A 21127-nucleotide genomic window follows, 5' to 3' on the forward strand; every position below is an offset into this window, starting at 1 on the left:
TCCCTGTGCCTGGAATGGTCACTCAGCCACTCCCAGTCCCTGGAATGGTCACTCAGCGGGTCCCTGTGCCCTGGAATGGTCACTCAGCCACTCCCTGTGCCTGGAATGGTCACTCAGTGGGTCCCTGTCCCTGGAATGGTCACTCAGCCACTCCCTGTCCCTGGAATGGTCACTCAGCGGGTCCCTGTCCCCTGGAATGGTCACTCAGCCACTCCCAGTCCCTGGAATGGTCACTCAGCCACTCCCTGTCCCCTGCAATGGTCACTCAGCCACTCCCTGTCCCCTGGAATGGTCACTCAGCCACTCCCAGTCCCTGGAATGGTCACTCAGTGGGTCCCTGTCCCCTGCAATGGTCACTCAGCCACTCCCAGTCCCTGGAATGGTCACTCAGCCACTCCCAGTCCCTGGAATGGTCACTCAGTGGGTCCCTGTCCCCTGGAATGGTCACTCAGCCACTCCCAGTCCCTGGAATGGTCACTCAGCCACTCCCTGTCCCCTGGAATGGTCACTCAGCCACTCCCTGTCCCCTGGAATGGTCACTCAGCCGCTCCTCGTCCCCCGGAATGGTCACTCAGCGGGTCCCTGTGCCCTGGAATGGTCACTCAGTGGGTCCCTGTCCCCTGGAATGGTCACTCAGTGGGTCCCTGTCCCTGGAATGGTCACTCAGCCACTCCCAGTCCCTGGAATGGTCACTCAGTGGGTCCCTGTCCCCTGGAATGGTCACTCAGCCACTCCCAGTCCCTGGAATGGTCACTCAGTGGGTCCCTGTGCCTGGAATGGTCACTCAGCCACTCCCAGTCCCTGGAATGGTCACTCAGCGGGTCCCTGTGCCCTGGAATGGTCACTCAGCCACTCCCTGTGCCTGGAATGGTCACTCAGCCACTCCCTGTCCCCTGGAATGGTCACTCAGTGGGTCCCTGTCCCTGGAATGGTCACTCAGCCACTCCCTGTCCCTGGAATGGTCACTCAGCGGGTCCCTGTCCCCTGGAATGGTCACTCAGCCACTCCCAGTCCCTGGAATGGTCACTCAGCCACTCCCTGTCCCCTGCAATGGTCACTCAGCCACTCCCTGTCCCTGGAATGGTCACTCAGCCACTCCCAGTCCCTGGAATGGTCACTCAGTGGGTCCCTGTCCCCTGGAATGGTCACTCAGCCACTCCCAGTCCCTGGAATGGTCACTCAGCCACTCCCTGTCCCCTGGAATGGTCACTCAGCCACTCCCTGTCCCCTGGAATGGTCACTCAGCCGCTCCTCGTCCCCCGGAATGGTCACTCAGCGGGTCCCTGTGCCCTGGAATGGTCACTCAGTGGGTCCCTGTCCCCTGGAATGGTCACTCAGTGGGTCCCTGTCCCTGGAATGGTCACTCAGCCGCTCCTCGTCCCCTGGAATGGTCACTCAGCCACTCCCTGTCCCTGGAATGGTCACTCAGTGGGTCCCTGTCCCCTGGAATGGTCACTCAGCCACTCCCTGTCCCTGGAATGGTCACTCAGTGGGTCCCTGTCCCCTGGAATGGTCACTCAGCCACTCCCTGTCCCTGGAATGGTCACTCAGCCGCTCCCTGTTTCCTGGAATGGTCACTCAGCTGCTCCTTGTCCCCTGGAATGGTCACTCAGCCACTCCCTGTCCCTGGAATGGTCACTCAGCCACTCCCTGTCCCTGGAATGGTCACTCAGTGGGTCCCTGTCCCTGGAATGGTCACTCAGCCACTCCCTGTCCCCTGGAATGGTCACTCAGCCACTCCCTGTCCCTGGAATGGTCACTCAGTGGGTCCCTGTCCCCTGGAATGGTCACTCAGCCACTCCCTGTCCCTGGAATGGTCACTCAGCCACTCCCTGTGCCCTGGAATGGTCACTCAGCGGGTCCCTGTCCCCTGCAATGGTCACTCAGTGGGTCCCTGTCCCCTGGAATGGTCACTCAGCGGGTCCCTGTCCCCTGGAATGGTCACTCAGCCACTCCCTGTCCCTGGAATGGTCACTCAGCCACTCCCTGTCCCCTGGAATGGTCACTCAGCGGGTCCCTGTCCCCTGGAATGGTCACTCAGCCACTCCCTGTCCCTGGAATGGTCACTCAGCCACTCCCTGTCCCCTGGAATGGTCACTCAGCGGGTCCCTGTCCCCTGGAATGGTCACTCAGTGGGTCCCTGTGCCCTGGAATGGTCACTCAGCGGGTCCCTGTCCCCTGGAATGGTCACTCAGCCACTCCCTGTCCCTGGAATGGTCACTCAGCGGGTCCCTGTCCCCTGGAATGGTCACTCAGCCACTCCCTGTCCCTGGAATGGTCACTCAGCGGGTCCCTGTCCCCTGGAATGGTCACTCAGCCACTCCCTGTCCCTGGAATGGTCACTCAGCCACTCCCAGTCCCTGGAATGGTCACTCAGCCACTCCCTGTCCCCTGGAATGGTCACTCAGCCACTCCCAGTCCCTGGAATGGTCACTCAGTGGGTCCCTGTCCCCTGGAATGGTCACTCAGTGGGTCCCTGTCCCTGGAATGGTCACTCAGCCACTCCCTGTCCCCTGGAATGGTCACTCAGCCACTCCCAGTCCCTGGAATGGTCACTCAGCCACTCCCTGTCCCTGGAATGGTCACTCAGCCACTCCCAGTCCCTGGAATGGTCACTCAGCCACTCCCTGTCCCCTGGAATGGTCACTCAGCCACTCCCAGTCCCTGGAATGGTCACTCAGTGGGTCCCTGTCCCTGGAATGGTCACTCAGCCACTCCCAGTCCCTGGAATGGTCACTCAGCCACTCCCTGTCCCTGGAATGGTCACTCAGCCACTCCCAGTCCCTGGAATGGTCACTCAGCCACTCCCTGTCCCCTGGAATGGTCACTCAGCCACTCCCAGTCCCTGGAATGGTCACTCAGTGGGTCCCTGTGCCCTGGAATGGTCACTCAGTGGGTCCCTGTCCCTGGAATGGTCACTCAGCTGCTCCTTGTCCCCTGGAATGGTCACTCAGCCACTCCCAGTCCCCTGGAATGGTCACTCAGCCACTCCCTGTCCCCTGGAATGGTCACTCAGCTGCTCCTTGTCCCCTGGAATGGTCACTCAGCCACTCCCTGTCCCCTGGAATGGTCACTCAGTGGGTCCCTGTCCCTGGAATGGTCACTCAGCCACTCCCTGTCCCCTGGAATGGTCACTCAGCCGCTCCCTGTCCCCTGGAATGGTCACTCAGCCACTCCCTGTCCCTGGAATGGTCACTCAGCCACTCCCAGTCCCTGGAATGGTCACTCAGCCACTCCCTGTCCCTGGAATGGTCACTCAGCTGCTCCTTGTCCCCTGGAATGGTCACTCAGCCACTCCCTGTCCCCTGGAATGGTCACTCAGCCACTCCCTGTCCCTGGAATGGTCACTCAGCCACTCCCTGTCCCTGGAATGGTCACTCAGTGGGTCCCGGTCCCCTGGAATGGTCACTCAGTGGGTCCCTGTCCCTGGAATGGTCACTCAGCCACTCCCTGTGCCCTGGAATGGTCACTCAGCCACTCCCAGTCCCTGGAATGGTCACTCAGTGGGTCCCTGTCCCTGGAATGGTCACTCAGCCACTCCCTGTCCCCTGGAATGGTCACTCAGTGGGTCCCTGTGCCCTGGAATGGTCACTCAGCCACTCCCTGTCCCTGGAATGGTCACTCAGCCGCTCCCTGTCCCCTGGAATGGTCACTCAGCCACTCCCAGTCCCTGGAATGGTCACTCAGCCACTCCCTGTCCCCTGGAATGGTCACTCAGCGGGTCCCTGTGCCCTGGAATGGTCACTCAGCCACTCCCAGTTCCTGGAATGGTCACTCAGCCACTCCCTGTCCCTGGAATGGTCACTCAGTGGGTCCCTGTCCCTGGAATGGTCACTCAGCCACTCCCAGTCCCTGGAATGGTCACTCAGCCGCTCCCTGTCCCCTGGAATGGTCACTCAGCCACTCCCTGTCCCTGGAATGGTCACTCAGCCACTCCCTGTCCCTGGAATGGTCACTCAGTGGGTCCCTGTCCCCTGGAATGGTCACTCAGCCACTCCCTGTCCCTGGAATGGTCACTCAGTGGGTCCCTGTCCCCTGGAATGGTCACTCAGCCACTCCCAGTCCCTGGAATGGTCACTCAGTGGGTCCCTGTCCCTGGAATGGTCACTCAGCCGCTCCCTGTCCCCTGGAATGGTCACTCAGTGGGTCCCTGTCCCCTGGAATGGTCACTCAGCGGGTCCCTGTGCCCTGGAATGGTCACTCAGTGGGTCCCTGTCCCTGGAATGGTCACTCAGCCACTCCCAGTCCCTGGAATGGTCACTCAGCCACTCCCTGTCCCTGGAATGGTCACTCAGCCGCTCCCTGTCCCCTGGAATGGTCACTCAGTGGGTCCCTGTCCCCTGGAATGGTCACTCAGTGGGTCCCTGTCCCTGGAATGGTCACTCAGTGGGTCCCTGTCCCCTGGAATGGTCACTCAGCCACTCCCTGTCCCTGGAATGGTCACTCAGTGGGTCCCTGTCCCCTGGAATGGTCACTCAGCCACTCCCTGTCCCCTGGAATGGTCACTCAGCCACTCCCTGTCCCTGGAATGGTCACTCAGCCACTCCCTGTCCCCTGCAATGGTCACTCAGTGGGTCCCTGTCCCCTGCAATGGTCACTCAGCCACTCCCAGTCCCTGGAATGGTCACTCAGCCTCTCCCTGTCCCCTGGAATGGTCACTCAGCCACTCCCTGTCCCCTGGAATGGTCACTCAGTGGCTCCCTGTCCCTGGAATGGTCACTCAGCCGCTCCTCGTCCCCTGGAATGGTCACTCAGCCGCTCCCTGTCCCCTGGAATGGTCACTCAGCCACTCCCTGTCCCTGGAATGGTCACTCAGCCACTCCCTGTCCCTGGAATGGTCACTCAGCCACTCCCTGTCCCTGGAATGGTCACTCAGTGGGTCCCTGTCCCCTGGAATGGTCACTCAGCCACTCCCAGTCCCTGGAATGGTCACTCAGCGGGTCCCTGTGCCCTGGAATGGTCACTCAGCCACTCCCAGTCCCTGGAATGGTCACTCAGTGGGTCCCTGTCCCCTGGAATGGTCACTCAGCCACTCCCAGTCCCTGGAATGGTCACTCAGCCACTCCCAGTCTCTGGAATGGTCACTCAGTGGGTCCCTGTCCCCTGGAATGGTCACTCAGCCACTCCCAGTCCCTGGAATGGTCACTCAGCCACTCCCAGTCTCTGGAATGGTCACTCAGTGGGTCCCTGTCCCCTGGAATGGTCACTCAGCCACTCCCAGTCCCTGGAATGGTCACTCAGTGGGTCCCTGTGCCTGGAATGGTCACTCAGCCACTCCCAGTCCCTGGAATGGTCACTCAGCGGGTCCCTGTGCCCTGGAATGGTCACTCAGCCACTCCCTGTGCCTGGAATGGTCACTCAGCCACTCCCTGTCCCCTGGAATGGTCACTCAGTGGGTCCCTGTCCCTGGAATGGTCACTCAGCCACTCCCTGTCCCTGGAATGGTCACTCAGCGGGTCCCTGTCCCCTGGAATGGTCACTCAGCCACTCCCAGTCCCTGGAATGGTCACTCAGCCACTCCCTGTCCCCTGCAATGGTCACTCAGCCACTCCCTGTCCCCTGGAATGGTCACTCAGCCACTCCCAGTCCCTGGAATGGTCACTCAGTGGGTCCCTGTCCCCTGCAATGGTCACTCAGCCACTCCCAGTCCCTGGAATGGTCACTCAGCCACTCCCAGTCCCTGGAATGGTCACTCAGCCACTCCCTGTGCCCGTTCCCATCCCTGGCCCCGGGCTCGGCTGCCAGAGCCGTTCCCATGGGATGCTCCCGTGGGTTGGCTGTTGGTGCCTGGGGCCATTCCCATGGGATGCTCCCGTGGGTTGGCTGTTGGTGCTCAGGGCCATTCCCATGGGATGCTCCCGTGGGTTGGCTGTTGGTGTCCGTTCCCATTCCCATGGGATGCTCCCGTGGGTTGGCTGTTGGTGTCCGTTCCCATTCCCATGGGATGCTCCCGTGGGTTGGCTGTTGGTGCTCAGGGCCATTCCCATGGGATGCTCCCGTGGGTTGGTTGTTGGTGTCCGGGGCCATTCCCATGGGATGCTCCCGTGGGTTGGCTGTTGGTGTCCAGGGCCATTCCCATGGGATGCTCCCGTGGGTTGGCTGTTGGTGTCCGTTCCCATTCCCATGGGATGCTCCCGTGGGTTGGCTGTTGGTGTCCGGAGCCATTCCCATGGGATGCTCCCGTGGGTTGGCTGTTGGTGTCCGGGGCCATTCCCATGGGATGCTCCCGTGGGTTGGCTGTTGGTGTCCGTTCCCATTCCCATGGGATGCTCCCGTGGGTTGGCTGTTGGTGTCCGTTCCCATTCCCATGGGATGCTCCCGTGGGTTGGCTGTTGGTGCCTGGAGCCATTCCCGTGGGATGCTCCCGTGGGTTGGCTGTTGGTGCTCAGGGCCATTCCCATGGGATGCTCCCGTGGGTTGGCTGTTGGTGTCCGTTCCCATTCCCATGGGATGCTCCCGTGGGTTGGCTGTTGGTGTCCGGGGCCATTCCCATGGGATGCTCCCGTGGGTTGGCTGTTGGTGTCCGTTCCCATTCCCATGGGATGCTCCCGTGGGTTGGCTGTTGGTGTCCGTTCCCATTCCCATGGGATGCTCCCGTGGGTTGGCTGTTGGTGCCTGGGGCCATTCCCATGGGATGCTCCCGTGGGTTGGTTGTTGGTGTCCGGAGCCATTCCCATGGGATGCTCCCGTGGGTTGGCTGTTGGTGCCCGGGGCCATTCCCATGGGATGCTCCCGTGGGTTGGCTGTTGGTGTCCGTTCCCATTCCCATGGGATGCTCCCGTGGGTTGGCTGTTGGTGTCCGTTCCCATTCCCATGGGATGCTCCCGTGGGTTGGCTGTTGGTGTCCGTTCCCATTCCCATGGGATGCTCCCGTGGGTTGGCTGTTGGTGTCCGGGGCCATTCCCATGGGATGCTCCCGTGGGTTGGCTGTTGGTGTCCGTTCCCATTCCCATGGGATGCTCCCGTGGGTTGGCTGTTGGTGTCCGTTCCCATTCCCATGGGATGCTCCCGTGGGTTGGTTGTTGGTGTCCGTTCCCATTCCCATGGGATGCTCCCGTGGGTTGGCTGTTGGTGTCCGTTCCCATTCCCATGGGATGCTCCCGTGGGTTGGCTGTTGGTGTCCGTTCCCATTCCCATGGGATGCTCCCGTGGGTTGGCTGTTGGTGTCCAGGGCCATTCCCATGGGATGCTCCCGTGGGTTGGCTGTTGGTGTCCGTTCCCATTCCCATGGGATGCTCCCGTGGGTTGGCTGTTGGTGCTCAGGGCCATTCCCATGGGATGCTCCCGTGGGTTGGCTGTTGGTGTCCGTTCCCATTCCCATGGGATGCTCCCGTGGGTTGGCTGTTGGTGTCCGTTCCCATTCCCATGGGATGCTCCCGTGGGTTGGCTGTTGGTGTCCGGGGCCATTCCCATGGGATGCTCCCGTGGGGTGGCTGTTGGTGCTCAGGGCCATTCCCATGGGATGCTCCCGTGGGTTGGCTGTTGGTGTCCGTTCCCATTCCCATGGGGTGCTCCCGTGGGTTGGCTGTTGGTGTCCGTTCCCATTCCCATGGGATGCTCCCGTGGGTTGGCTGTTGGTGCTCAGGGCCATTCCCATGGGATGCTCCCGTGGGTTGGCTGTTGGTGTCCGTTCCCTTTCCCATGGGATGCTCCCGTGGGTTGGCTGTTGGTGTCCGGGGCCATTCCCATGGGATGCTCCCGTGGGTTGGCTGTTGGTGTCCGTTCCCATTCCCATGGGATGCTCCCGTGGGTTGGCTGTTGGTGTCCGTTCCCATTCCCATGGGATGCTCCCGTGGGTTGGTTGTTGGTGTCCGGGGCCATTCCCATGGGATGCTCCCGTGGGTTGGCTGTTGGTGTCCGTTCCCATTCCCATGGGATGCTCCCGTGGGTTGGCTGTTGGTGTCCGGGGCCATTCCCATGGGATGCTCCCGTGGGTTGGCTGTTGGTGTCCGTTCCCATTCCCATGGGGTGCTCCCGTGGGTTGGCTGTTGGTGTCCGTTCCCATTCCCATGGGATGCTCCCGTGGGTTGGCTGTTGGTGCTCGGGGCCATTCCCATGGGATGCTCCCGTGGGTTGGCTGTTGGTGCTCGGAGCCATTCCCATGGGATGCTCCCGTGGGTTGGCTGTTGGTGCTCCGGGCCATTCCCATGGGATGCTCCCGTGGGTTGGTTGTTCGTGCCTGGAGCCATTCCCATGGGATGCTCCCGTGGGTTGGCTGTTGGTGTCCGGAGCCATTCCCATGGGATGCTCCCGTGGGTTGGCTGTTGGTGTCCGTTCCCATTCCCATGGGATGCTCCCGTGGGTTGGCTGTTGGTGTCCGTTCCCATTCCCATGGGATGCTCCCGTGGGTTGGCTGTTGGTGTCCGTTCCCATTCCCATGGGATGCTCCCGTGGGTTGGTTGTTGGTGTCCGGGGCCATTCCCATGGGATGCTCCCGTGGGTTGGCTGTTGGTGTCCGTTCCCATTCCCATGGGATGCTCCCGTGGGTTGGCTGTTGGTGCTCAGGGCCATTCCCATGGGATGCTCCCGTGGGTTGGCTGTTGGTGTCCGTTCCCATTCCCATGGGATGCTCCCGTGGGTTGGCTGTTGGTGCTCAGGGCCATTCCCATGGGATGCTCCCGTGGGTTGGCTGTTGGTGTCCGGAGCCATTCCCATGGGATGCTCCCGTGGGTTGGCTGTTGGTGTCCGTTCCCATTCCCATGGGATGCTCCCGTGGGTTGGCTGTTGGTGTCCGTTCCCATTCCCATGGGATGCTCCCGTGGGTTGGCTGTTGGTGTCCGGGGCCATTCCCATGAGATGCTCCCGTGGGTTGGCTGTTGGTGTCCGGGGCCATTCCCATGGGATGCTCCCGTGGGTTGGCTGTTGGTGTCCGTTCCCATTCCCATGGGATGCTCCCGTGGGTTGGCTGTTGGTGCTCAGGGCCATTCCCATGGGATGCTCCCGTGGGTTGGCTGTTGGTGTCCGTTCCCATTCCCATGGGATGCTCCCGTGGGTTGGCTGTTGGTGTCCGTTCCCATTCCCATGGGATGCTCCCGTGGGTTGGCTGTTGGTGTCCGTTCCCATTCCCATGGGATGCTCCCGTGGGTTGGCTGTTGGTGTTCGGGGCCATTCCCATGGGAAGGGGCTGCGGCCCCGGGGCTGAGCCCGGCCCGGGGCTGCGGGAGGGGGGATCGGGGCAGGGAGCGGTGCCGGAGCGGGATTCACCGCGCTTCCCGCCAGGATACTCGTGGGACCGGGACCGTGGAGCTGGGCAGGGCTGGGAAGCTCCTCCTGGGAATGGGGACAGGGACGCGGAGCCGTTCCTGCGGCAACGGCGCTGCCACGCTCCCGCATTCCCGTGGGAAAACCCCACATTCCCGGGGGAAGGTCCGCCTCCTCATCCGAGTTCCTGGTATTTAGTGGAAATTTCCACGCGTAGCCGGGCGGATCCATCCCTGCTCCATCCCTGTTCCATCCCTGCTCCATCCCTGATCCGGGTGGATCCATCCCTGCTCCATCCCTGCTCCCGGCACATCCATCCCTGCTCCATCCCTGCTCCATCCCTGATCCGGGTGGATCCATCCCTGCTCCATCCCGGCTCCCGGCACATCCATCCCTGCTCCATCCCTGCTCCAGGTGGATCCATCCCTGCTCCATCCCTGTTCCATCCCTGTTCCATCCCTGCTCCATCCCTGCTCCAGGTGGATCCATCCCTGCTCCATCCCTGTTCCATCCCTGCTCCATCCCTGCTCCAGGTGGATCCATCCCTGCTCCATCCCTGCTCCATCCCTGTTCCATCCCTGCTCCATCCCTGCTCCCGGCACATCCATCCCTGCTCCATCCCTGCTCCAGGCACATCCATCCCTGCTCCATCCCTGCTCCATCCCTGCTCCATCCCTGATCCGGGTGGATCCATCCCTGCTCCATCCCTGCTCCCAGCACATCCATCCCTGCTCCATCCCTGCTCCATCCCTGCTCCAGGTGGATCCATCCCTGCTCCATCCCTGTTCCATCCCTGCTCCATCCCTGCTCCATCCCTGATCCGGGTGGATCCATCCCTGCTCCATCCCTGCTCCCGGCACATCCATCCCTGCTCCATCCCTGCTCCAGGTGGATCCATCCCTGCTCCATCCCTGCTCCATCCCTGCTCCAGGCGGATCCATCCCTGTTCCATCCCTGCTCCATCCCTGCTCCAGGTGGATCCATCCCTGCTCCATCCCTGCTCCATCCCTGTTCCATCCCTGCTCCATCCCTGCTCCCGGCACATCCATCCCTGCTCCATCCCTGCTCCATCCCTGCTCCATCCCTGATCCGGGTGGATCCATCCCTGCTCCATCCCTGCTCCCAGCACATCCATCCCTGCTCCATCCCTGCTCCATCCCTGCTCCATCCCTGCTCCAGGCACATCCATCCCTGCTCCATCCCTGTTCCATCCCTGCTCCATCCCTGATCCGGGTGGATCCATCCCTGCTCCATCCCTGCTCCCGGCACATCCATCCCTGCTCCATCCCTGCTCCATCCCTGCTCCAGGTGGATCCATCCCTGTTCCATCCCTGCTCCATCCCTGCTCCAGGCGGATCCATCCCTGCTCCATCCCTGTTCCATCCCTGCTCCATCCCTGCTCCATCCCTGCTCCAGGTGGATCCATCCCTGCTCCATCCCTGCTCCATCCCTGCTCCATCCCTGTTCCATCCCTGCTCCATCCCTGCTCCATCCCTGCTCCAGGTGGATCCATCCCTGCTCCATCCCTGCTCCATCCCTGCTCCATCCCTGTTCCATCCCTGCTCCAGGTGGATCCATCCCTGCTCCATCCCTGCTCCATCCCTGTTCCATCCCTGCTCCATCCCTGCTCCCGGCACATCCATCCCTGCTCCATCCCTGCTCCATCCCTGCTCCCGGCACATCCATCCCTGTTCCATCCCTGCTCCATCCCTGCTCCAGGTGGATCCATCCCTGCTCCATCCCTGCTCCATCCCTGCTCCATCCCTGCTCCAGGCACATCCATCCCTGCTCCATCCCTGCTCCATCCCTGCTCCCGGCACATCCATCCCTGTTCCATCCCTGCTCCATCCCTGCTCCAGGTGGATCCATCCCTGCTCCATCCCTGCTCCATCCCTGCTCCGGGCACATGCATCCCTGCTCCATCCCTGCTCCATCCCTGCTCCAGGCAGATCCATCCCTGCTCCATCCCTGCTCCAGGCACATCCATCCCTGCTCCATCCCTGCTCCATCCCTGCTCCATCCCTGATCCGGGTGGATCCATCCCTGCTCCATCCCTGCTCCATCCCTGCTCCAGGCACATCCATCCCTGCTCCATCCCTGCTCCATCCCTGATCCAGGTGGATCCATCCCTGCTCCATCCCTGCTCCATCCCTGCTCCATCCCTGTTCCATCCCTGCTCCCGGCACATCCATCCCTGCTCCATCCCTGCTCCAGGTGGATCCATCCCTGCTCCATCCCTGCTCCAGGTGGATCCATCCCTGCTCCATCCCTGCTCCATCCCTGCTCCCGGCACATCTATCCCTGTTCCATCCCTGCTGTGGGTGGATCCATCCCTGCTCCATCCCTGCTCCCAGCACATCCATCCCTGCTCCAGGCACATCCATCCCTGCTCCATCCCTGCTCCGGGCGGATCCATCCCTGCTCCATCCCTGCTCCAGGCACATCCATCCCTGCTCCATCCCTGCTCCATCCCTGCTCCAGGCGGATCCATCCCTGCTCCATCCCTGCTCCAGGTGGATCCATCCCTGCTCCATCCCTGCTCCAGGTGGATCCATCCCTGCTCCATCCCTGCTCCATCCCTGCTCCATCCCTGCTCCATCCCTGCTCCATCCCTGCTCTGGGTGGATCCATCCCTGCTCCATCCCTGCTCCATCCCTGATCCAGGTGGATCCATCCCTGCTCCATCCCTGCTCCATCCCTGATCCTGGTGGATCCATCCCTGCTCCGGCTCCACAGGAGCAGCACCAGGCGCGGTGTCTCCGAGAGGGGTTGATCCTCTTGGTTGAATCTCACATGTGGATGTGGGATTTGGGATTTGGAATTTGGGATGTGGGATGGGATTCAGGATACCCACAGTGCTTTTCGCTTGATGGATCCTCCCTGGAATGTTTTAATCCCGGTCCGTTCCCTGGAGCAGCTCTCAGGGATCCTGAGGGACCCTGGTGCAGATCCCGAGGTCGCTCCCAGTGCCGTGTCCTGGGATTATTCGAATCACGGGATCCCGGAATGCTTTGGGCTGGGATCCACGGAACTTCAACCCCATCCCATTCCAAGGCCGGCACCTCCCCCGATGATCCCAGGCTGCTCCAGCCTTTCCTTGGGCACTGCCAGGGATCCGGGCATTCCCTGGGAATTCCAGCCCAGCCGCGAATTCCTTCCCAACATCCCAGCCCAAGCTCCCCTTTCCCACTGGGAAGCCATTCCCTGCCTCCTGCCCCTCCAGCCTTTATCCCAAATCCCAGCTCTCCTGGAGCCCCTTTAGGCTCGGGAAGCGGCTCCGAGGATTCCCTGGAGCTCAGGGTTTTCCTTGGAGCTGCATCCCCCGGGATTTGCCTGCTGGGAACCCCAGCCTGGAGCCATCCCAGCAGCTCCCGAGGATCCCGGAATGGTTTTGGTGGGAAGGGACCTCAAATCCCATCCCATTCCAACCCCGACACCTCCCACGATCCCGGGGCTCTCCAAGCCTCATCCAACCTTTCCCCGGACACGGAGCAGCCCCTTGGCTCCGTGCCACATTCCAACCGTTCCCGGAATTCCCGCAGGAGCGCCTGATGCTCTCCATCCTTCCCAAGCACGTGGCCGACGAGATGCTGAAGGACATGAAGAAGGACCCGAGCCAGAAGGAGCTGCAGCAGTTCAACACCATGTACATGTACCGGCACGAGAACGTCAGGTGGGGCCATTCCCAGAAAACGGGGAAAGATTCCCAAAACTCCCGGCTTTGCCGCCCTGGCTGGGCGAAAAAAAGAGGAATCGTTGACGGCCAAGCCAACGGGAAACCTCCACGAGCGCGACTCGGAGCGTTGCTCCGAGCCGAGTTTGTAGAGCGTCGTTTTCGTCTTATCCGAGGGTTTTTTGGTTTTTTTTTGGGAAAGTGGGGATGGGAAAGTTGGGATTGAGGCGCCGGGTGTTGTTCCCGCAGCATCCTGTTCGCGGATATCGTGGGATTCACGCAGCTCTCCTCGTCCTGCAGCGCCCAGGAGCTGGTGAAGCTCCTCAACGAGCTCTTCGCGCGCTTCGACAAACTGGCGGCCGTGAGTGCTTCCCGGAATTCCCAAAAATCCGCCGTCCCGGGGTGGGGATGAGGAGGTTGAAATGTGTGGGATGCTGGAGGCGCCCTGCCCTGATTGCTGGGAAAGGGGTCAGGAGAGGCAGGGAGGGGATGGAAAATCCGAGGGTTTGCGTTCCTGCCGGACGTCGGAGATTCCGCAGGCTGGGAACGGGATGGAGGCGGAGCGGGAGCTGCGGGATCACCGGGATGCCACCGTTATTCCCAGAAACACCACCAGCTGCGGATCAAGATCCTGGGAGACTGCTACTACTGCATCTGCGGGCTGCCGGAATTCCGGGAGGACCACGCCGTGTGCTCCATCCGCATGGGGCTGGCCATGGTGGAGGCCATCTCGTAAGGCAGGGAGGGAACGGGAATGGGAGTGGGAATGGGAGTGGGGATGGGGGTGGGGATGGGGGTGGGAATGGGGGTGGGGATGGGAGTGGGAATGGGAGTGGAGTGGGAATGGGAATGGGAGTGGGAGTGGGAATGGGGGCGGGAATGGGAGTGGGGGGTGGGAATGGGATGAGAATGGGAGTGGGAATGGGAGTGGGGATGAGAATGGAAATGGGAATGGAGATGGGAGTGGGGATGGGAGTGGGAGTGGGGATGGGAATGGGGATGGGAGTGGGAGTGGGAATGGGGATGGGAATGGGAGTGGGGGGTGGGAATGGGATGAGAATGGGAGTGGGGGTGGGAATGGAAATGGGAATGGAGATGGGAGTGGGGATGGGAATGGGAGTGGGGGTGGGAATGGGGATGGGAGTGGGAATGGGAATGGGAGTGGGAATGGGAATGGGAGTGGGAATGGGAGTGGGAATGGGAGTGGGGGGTGGGAATGGGATGAGAATGGGAGTGGGGGTGGGAATGGAAATGGGAATGGAGATGGGAGTGGGGATGGGAATGGGAGTGGGAATGGGAGTGGGAATGGGAATGGGAGTGGGAATGGGAGTGGGGGTGGGAATGGGAGTGGGAATGGGAGTGGGGGTGGGAATGGAAATGGGAATGGAGATGGGAAGTGGGGGTGGGAATGGGAGTGGGGGTGGGAATGGGGATGGGAGTGGGAATGGGAATGGGAGTGGGAATGGAAGTGGGATGGGGGTGGGAATGGGGATGGGAATGGGAGTGGGGGATGGGGATGGAAATGGGAACAAATGGGAATGACAATGGGAACAGGAATGGGAGCGGGAGCGGGGATGGGAGCGGGGGATGAGAAACGGTGCTGGGGCTGAACTGAAACTCGGAGAGCGATCGGGGACAGCGGGGGCTGGGCTGAGGCCGGAGAAGGGCCCTGAGGATTCCCCGCATTCCCCGCGGATTCCCCGCCGATTGCCCGCATTCCCCGCGGAGTCCCCACATTCCCCGCGCATTCCCTGCATTCCCCGCGGATTCCCTGCATTCCCCGCGGATTCCCTGCGGATTCCCTGCGGATTCCCGGCATTCCCCGCGGATTCCCTGCATTCCCCGTAGATTCCCCACATTCCCCGCGCATTCCCCACATTCCCCGCCGATTCCCAGCGGATTCCCCACATTCCCTGTGCATCCCCCGCATTCCCTGAGGATTCCCCATGGATTCCCCACATTCCCCGTGCATCCCCCGCATTCCCTATGGATTCCCTGCGGATTCCCCGCGGATTCCCCGTGGATTCCCCATGGATTCCCTGCATTCCCCACCGATTCCCCACATTCCCCACCGATTCCCCACATTCCCCGCCAATTCCCCACATTCCCCGCCAATTCCCCGCGGATTCCCCACATTCCCCGCTGATTCCCTGTGGATTCCCCATGGATTCCCCACATTCCCCGCCGATTCCCCGTGGATTCCCCATGGATTCCCCACATTCCCCGCGGATTCCCCACAGATTCCCCGCCGATTCCCCACATTCCCCGCCGATTCCCCACCGATTCCCCACATTCCCCGCCGATCCCCCGTGGATTCCCCATGGATTCCCCACATTCCCCGCCGATTCCCCGTGGATTCCCCACATTCCCCGCCGATCCCCCGTGGATTCCCCATGGATTCCCCACATTCCCCGTGGATTCCCCACATTCCCCGCGGATTCCCCACGGATTCCCCATGGATTCCCCACATTCCCCGTGGATTCCCCACATTCCCCGCCGCTTCCCCACATTCCCCGTGGATTCCCCACATTCCCCGCCGATTCCCCGTGGATTCCCCAAAATCCCCGCAGATTCCCCACGGATTCCCCACATTCCCCACGGATCCCCCGTGGATTCCCCACATTCCCCGCCGACTCCCCACATTCCCCGCCGATTCCCCGTGGATTCCCCGCCGATCCCCCGTGGATTCCCCACATTCCCCGCCGACTCCCCACATTCCCCGCCGATTCCCCGCCTTCCCCGCGGGCTCCCCGCGGATGTTCCGTGTCCCGCCGCAGCTCGGTGCGGGAGCAGACGCGCACGGCGGTGGACATGCGCGTGGGCGTGCACAGCGGCACCGTGCTGGGCGGCGTGCTGGGCCAGAAGCGCTGGCAGTACGACGTCTGGTCCACCGACGTCACCGTGGCCAACAAGATGGAGGCGGGCGGCATTCCCGGGTGAGCCCCCGCGCCGGGGCCGGGACGGGGTGGCCCCGGCGGCCGAGGTGGTGCCGGCGGCCGAGGTGACGCCGGTGGCCCCGGCAGGCGGGTGCACATCTCGCAGAGCACCAGGGACTGCCTGAAGGGCGAGTTCGAGCTGGAGCCGGGCGAGGGCGGCTCCCGGTGCGAGTACCTGCGGGAGAAGGGCATCGTCACCTACCTCGTGGTGGTCCCCAAGCAGCCCCTGCGCAACGGCATCAACGGCGTGGTGAGTGGCACTGGGGACACTGGGGACACTGGGGACACTGGGGACAGCTGGGTGACCACGTCACTGACCTTGTCCCACACCGTGGTGAGTGGCACTGGGAGCACTGGGGAGCACTGGGGACACTGGGGACACCTGGGTGACCACGTCGCTGACCTTGTCCCACACCGTGGTGAGTGGCACTGGGGACACTGGGGACACCTGGGTGACCATGTCACTGACCTTGTCCCACACCGTGGTGAGTGGCACTGGGAGCACTGGGGACACTGGGGACACCTGGGTGACCATGTCACTGACCTTGTCCCACACCGTGGTGAGTGGCACTGGGGACACTGGGAGCACTGGGGACACTGGGGACACCTGGGTGACCACGTCACTGACCTTGTCCCACGGCGTGGTGAGTGGCACTGGGGACACTGGGAGCACTGGGGACAGCTGGGTGACCATGTCACTGACCTTGTCCCACACCGTGGTGAGTGGCACTGGGGACACTGGGGACACTGGGGACACCTGGGTGACCATGTCACTGACCTTGTCCCACGGCGTGGTGAGTGGCACTGGGGGCACTGGGGACACTGGGGAGCACTGGGGACACCAGGGTGACCATGTCACTGACCTTGTCCCACACCGTGGTGAGTGGCACTGGGAGCACTGGGGACACTGGGGACACCTGGGTGACCATGTCACTGACCTTGTCCCACACCGTGGTGAGTGGCACTGGGGACACTGGGAGCACTGGGGACACTGGGGACACCAGAGTGACCATGTCACTGACCTTTTCTCATGGCGTGGTGAGTGGCACTGGGGACACTGGGGACACCTGGGTGACCACGTCCCACCCCAGCAGCTGTCACTGCCCTCTTCCCATGGCGTGGCGAGTGCTGGTGGCACCGGTGGCCACAGGGACACCCACCGTGCCCGTGTCCCCCCGCAGAAGCTGTCGCTGACCTCGTCCCACGGCGTGTCCCCACCGCCGGTCACCGGCGCGGAGCGCAACGGGAGCCTCGGCCGGAGCCCGGAGCATCCCGAGGATCCCGAGGCGGGCAGGAGGAATTCCCTGGAGCTCGGCGACGAGGACGGAGAGGTACAGCCCGTTCCCCGGATTCCTGCCGCACGCAGAGCCGCCGCCGGACACGGCGCCCCTTCGGCATTGCAGGCGGTGAACCCGTCCTTCCCCAACCCGCGGCGGCGGCTGCGGCTGCGGGACCTGGCGGAGCGCGTGGCGGGCGCGGCGCAGAACGAGCAGGAGCTCAACCAGCTGCTCAACGAGGCCCTGCTGGAACGCGAGTCCATCCAGGCGTGAGTGCTCCCGGCGCTTCGCCGGCGCTTCGCCGGCGCTTCGCCGGCGCTGACGGGCGCCGTGTCCGGCAGGCTCAAGGGCAAGAGCACCTTCCGGCTCTCCATGCGCTTCATCGACCCCGACATGGAGACGCGCTACTCCGTGGAGAAGGAGAAGCAGAGCGGCGCCGCCTTCAGCTGCTCCTGCGTCGTCCTCTTCTTCACCGCCCTGGTGGAGGCCGTCATCGACCCCTGGTAGGGCGGGCACGCCCGGGCACGGGCGGCACCGCGCCGCGCTCGGCGCCGCAGCCTCACCGCCGGCCTTTTGGGCAGGTTGGTGACCAACTACGTGACCTTCGTGGTGGGGGAGGTGCTGCTGCTCGTCCTCACCCTCTGCTCCTTGGCCGCCATCTTCCCGCGGGTGAGACGGGACGCGCCGGTCGCCCGCTGGGGACATCCCACTCGCCCGTTGGGGACGTCCTGGTTGCCCGTTGGGGATGTCCGGTCGCCGTGTCCCGCCCGCTGACCCCTGCCTTGCCCTGTCCCTGCAGGTCTTCCCCAAAAAACTGGTGGCCTTCTCCACCTGGATCGACCGCACGCGCTGGGCGCGCAACACCTGGGCCATGGCCGCCATCGCCATCGTCACCGCGGCCGACATCGTGGACATGGTGAGCCGCGCGCTGGCCCGCGGGTGGCCGCCCTTGTCCCCGCGCTCGCCCCGGCCTCGCGTCCCCAGCCTGGCCGCCGTGGGGACCACGGTGGCGCGGTGGCCAACGGGACATCGGGGCCACCGTGGGGTGGTGGCTGTGAGGGGCGGCCCAGATATTACAGCTCCATAGCCCTGGTGGCCGTGGTGGTGGCCACTGTGTCCCCATGTCCCCAGCTCGGCCGTCATGGGGACTGCGGGGCGGTGGCCAACGGGACATCGGGGCCACCGTGGGGTGGTGGCTGTGAGGGGCGGCCCAGGTATTACAGTTCCATCACCCTGGTGGCCACCGTGGTCACGGTGGCCACCATGCCCCAGCTTGGCTGCCATGGGAACTGCAGCATCGTGACCAGTGGGACATCGGGGCCACCGTGGGGTGGTGGCTACGAGGAGCAGCCAAATACTGCAGCTCCATAGCCCTGGTGGCCACGGCGGTCGTGGTGGCCACCGTGTCCCCAGCTCGGCTGCCATGGGGACCGTGGTGGCGCGGTGGCCAACGGGACATCAGGGCCGCCGTGGGGTGGTGGCTGCGAGGAGTAGCCCAGATATGACAGCTCCATTGCTCTGGTGGCCACGGTGGCCACCGTGTGCCCAGCTCAGCTACCATGGGGACGATGCCCAGGTGGCCAGTGGGACACTGGGGCCACCTCGGGGTGGCGGCTGCGAGGAGCAGCCCAGATACCACAGCTCCATCGCCCTGGTGGCCACCGCGTCCCCGTGCTGACCCCGCCCTCCCGTCCCCAGCTCGGCTGCCGACGCGACCGCGGGCCGGCCGCCAACGGGACGTCGGGGCCGCCGCGGGGCGGTGGCTGTGCGGAGCAGCCCAAGTACTACAGCTACATCGCCCTGCTGGCCCTGGTGGCCACCGTGATGCTGGTCCAGGTGAGCCACATGGTCAAGCTGACCCTCATGGTGCTCATCACCGCCGCCACCGGCGCCGTCAACTTCTCCGCCTGGGAGCCCATCTTCGACCAGTACGACCGGCGGCGGGGCCAGCACAGCTCGTAAGGGGGGCCGGGGCCGGGAGGGGCCGGGGCCGGGGCCGGGGCCGGGGCCGGGCCTGGAGCCCGTCCGGCTGTGCCGTCGCTGTGCCGTCGCTGCCGGCAGGTCCGTGCTGGTCCCCTCCAAGTATTCCATGACCGCCATGATCTTCGTGGTGATGCTCAGCTTCTACTACTTCTCGCGGCACGTGAGTGGCTGCCGGCGGCCCTGCCCTGCCCTTTTCCTCCTTTTCCCTTCCCTTTTCCTCCTTTTCCCTTCCCTTTTCCTCTTTTCCCTTCCCTTTTCCTTCTTTTCCCTTCCCTTTTCCTTCTTTTCCCTTCCCTTTTCCTCCTTTTCCCTTCCCTTATCCTACTTTTCCCTACCCTTTTCCTCCTTTTCCCTTCCCTTTTCCTTCTTTTCCCTTCCCTTTTCCTCCTTTTCCCTTCCCTTTTCCTCCTTTTCCTTTCCCTTTTCCTCCTTTTCCCTTCCCTTTTCCTTCTTTTCCCTTCCCTTTTCCTCCTTTTCCCTTCCCTTTTCCTTCTTTTTCCTCCCCTTCCCTTCCCTTTTTCTCCTTTTTCTTCCCCTTCCCTTTTCCTTTTTTTCCTCCTTTTCCCTTCCCTTTTCCTCCTTTCCCCTTCCCTTTTCCTTCTTTTTCCTTCCCTTTTCCTTCTTTTTCCTTCCCTTTTCCTTCTTTTTCCTGCCCTTCCTTTCCCTTCCGTTCCCTTCTTTTTCCTGCTCTTCCCTTATCTTTCTTTTTTCCTTCCCTTTTCCTTCTTTTTCTTCCCCTTCTCTTTTCCTCCTTTTTCCTTCCCTTTTCCTTCTTTTTCCTGCCCTTCCCTTCCCTTTTCCTCCTTTTTCTTCCCCTTTCCTTCCTTTTCCTCCTATTACCTTGTTTCCTCCTTTTTCCTCTTTTCCTCCTTTCTTCTCCTTTTTCCTCTCCCCTTCCTCCTTTTTCTTCCCTTTTTCTCCCCATTCCTCCCCCTTTCTCCCTTTGCCCTTCCCTAAATCCCTTCCCTTCCCTTCCCTAAATCCCTTCCCTTCCCTGATTCCTTGGAAGCTCCACGATCCCGGCATTTATCCCAGGCCCATCCCCAGCATCTCCATCTCCTCTCCAAGGAAACCCCCCAAGGTTTTTCCAGCCCCCCCACCCCAAATCCGGGAACGTCCCCATCCCATCCCATTCCCAACGTGGCCGTGAGGCTCCCGCTCCCACCTCGGAGCCGTTCTCATCCCGAATTACGGCTTCACCTCATCCCAAACCCTTCTCCCAGGCTGTCCCCGTGATCCCAGCGCGGGTGGAACTGGGAACGCAGCCACATTCCCACCATGAATTCCCAGGTGGAAAAGCTGGCCAGGACCCTTTTCCTGTGGAAGATCGACGTCCACGACCAGAAGGAGCGCGTGTCCGAGATGCGCCGCTGGAACGAGGCCCTGGTGGCCAACATGCTCCCGGAGCACGTGGCCCGCCACTTCCTGGGCTCCAAAAAGCGGGATGAGGTCGGTGTTCCCACATCCCCGGGCTCTTCCCACCTCCAGATCCAACGGTCTCGCCATAAATTCCGGACGAGCGCCTTTGGGGAGGAGCCGCGGATGGGTTGGGATTTGCCGGAGGCGCCGGCGCGCTCCCTGGGCGCGTTCCCGGCTCTCGGGGACGTTCCCGCCGCGCTTCCGTGGGCACATTCCCGGCTCCCGGCCACATTCCCGGCGCCTTTCCCAGGAGCTCTACAGCCAAACCTACGAGGAGATCGGCGTCATGTTCGCCTCCCTTCCCAACTTCGCCGACTTCTACACGGAGGAGAGCATCAACAACGGCGGCATCGAGTGCCTGCGCTTCCTCAACGAGATCATCTCCGACTTCGACGCGGTGAGCCGGGGCGGGATCCACCGCGGCCATTCCCCGCGATTCCTCCCGACCTTCCCGTCCCGCTCCCGCCGGGATGCGCCGCGATCCCGCGTTTCGTGTCCGTGCCCAGCTCCTGGACGAGCCCCAGTTCCGCTGCATCACCAAGATCAAGACCATCGGCAGTACCTACATGGCCGCCTCCGGAGTGACGCCCGACGCCGGCGCCAACGGATTCGGCGCCAAGGTCAGGGCAGGATCCGGC

General features: G+C 62.8%; 1 protein-coding gene across 1 annotated transcript in view; it reads left to right on the forward strand.

Annotated features, from left to right (window-relative positions):
• The window catches only part of ADCY3 (adenylate cyclase 3), a 48475-nt gene that overhangs the window by 23476 nt on the left and 3872 nt on the right, over nucleotides 1-21127 (forward strand). The window contains exons 3-17 of the mRNA XM_032103352.1: nucleotides 12744-12874; nucleotides 13124-13235; nucleotides 13479-13606; nucleotides 15652-15810; nucleotides 15898-16060; nucleotides 16992-17141; nucleotides 17214-17356; nucleotides 17429-17590; nucleotides 17669-17756; nucleotides 17887-18003; nucleotides 18786-19045; nucleotides 19149-19230; nucleotides 20361-20519; nucleotides 20740-20886; nucleotides 20996-21109. Of these exons, the coding sequence (XP_031959243.1) occupies nucleotides 12744-12874; nucleotides 13124-13235; nucleotides 13479-13606; nucleotides 15652-15810; nucleotides 15898-16060; nucleotides 16992-17141; nucleotides 17214-17356; nucleotides 17429-17590; nucleotides 17669-17756; nucleotides 17887-18003; nucleotides 18786-19045; nucleotides 19149-19230; nucleotides 20361-20519; nucleotides 20740-20886; nucleotides 20996-21109 (2115 nt within the window). The remainder of the gene's footprint in view (nucleotides 1-12743; nucleotides 12875-13123; nucleotides 13236-13478; nucleotides 13607-15651; nucleotides 15811-15897; nucleotides 16061-16991; nucleotides 17142-17213; nucleotides 17357-17428; nucleotides 17591-17668; nucleotides 17757-17886; nucleotides 18004-18785; nucleotides 19046-19148; nucleotides 19231-20360; nucleotides 20520-20739; nucleotides 20887-20995; nucleotides 21110-21127) is intronic.

This window comes from Corvus moneduloides, chromosome 3 (genome assembly GCF_009650955.1).
Source record: "Corvus moneduloides isolate bCorMon1 chromosome 3, bCorMon1.pri, whole genome shotgun sequence".
NCBI classification, from domain to species: Eukaryota; Metazoa; Chordata; class Aves; order Passeriformes; family Corvidae; genus Corvus; species Corvus moneduloides.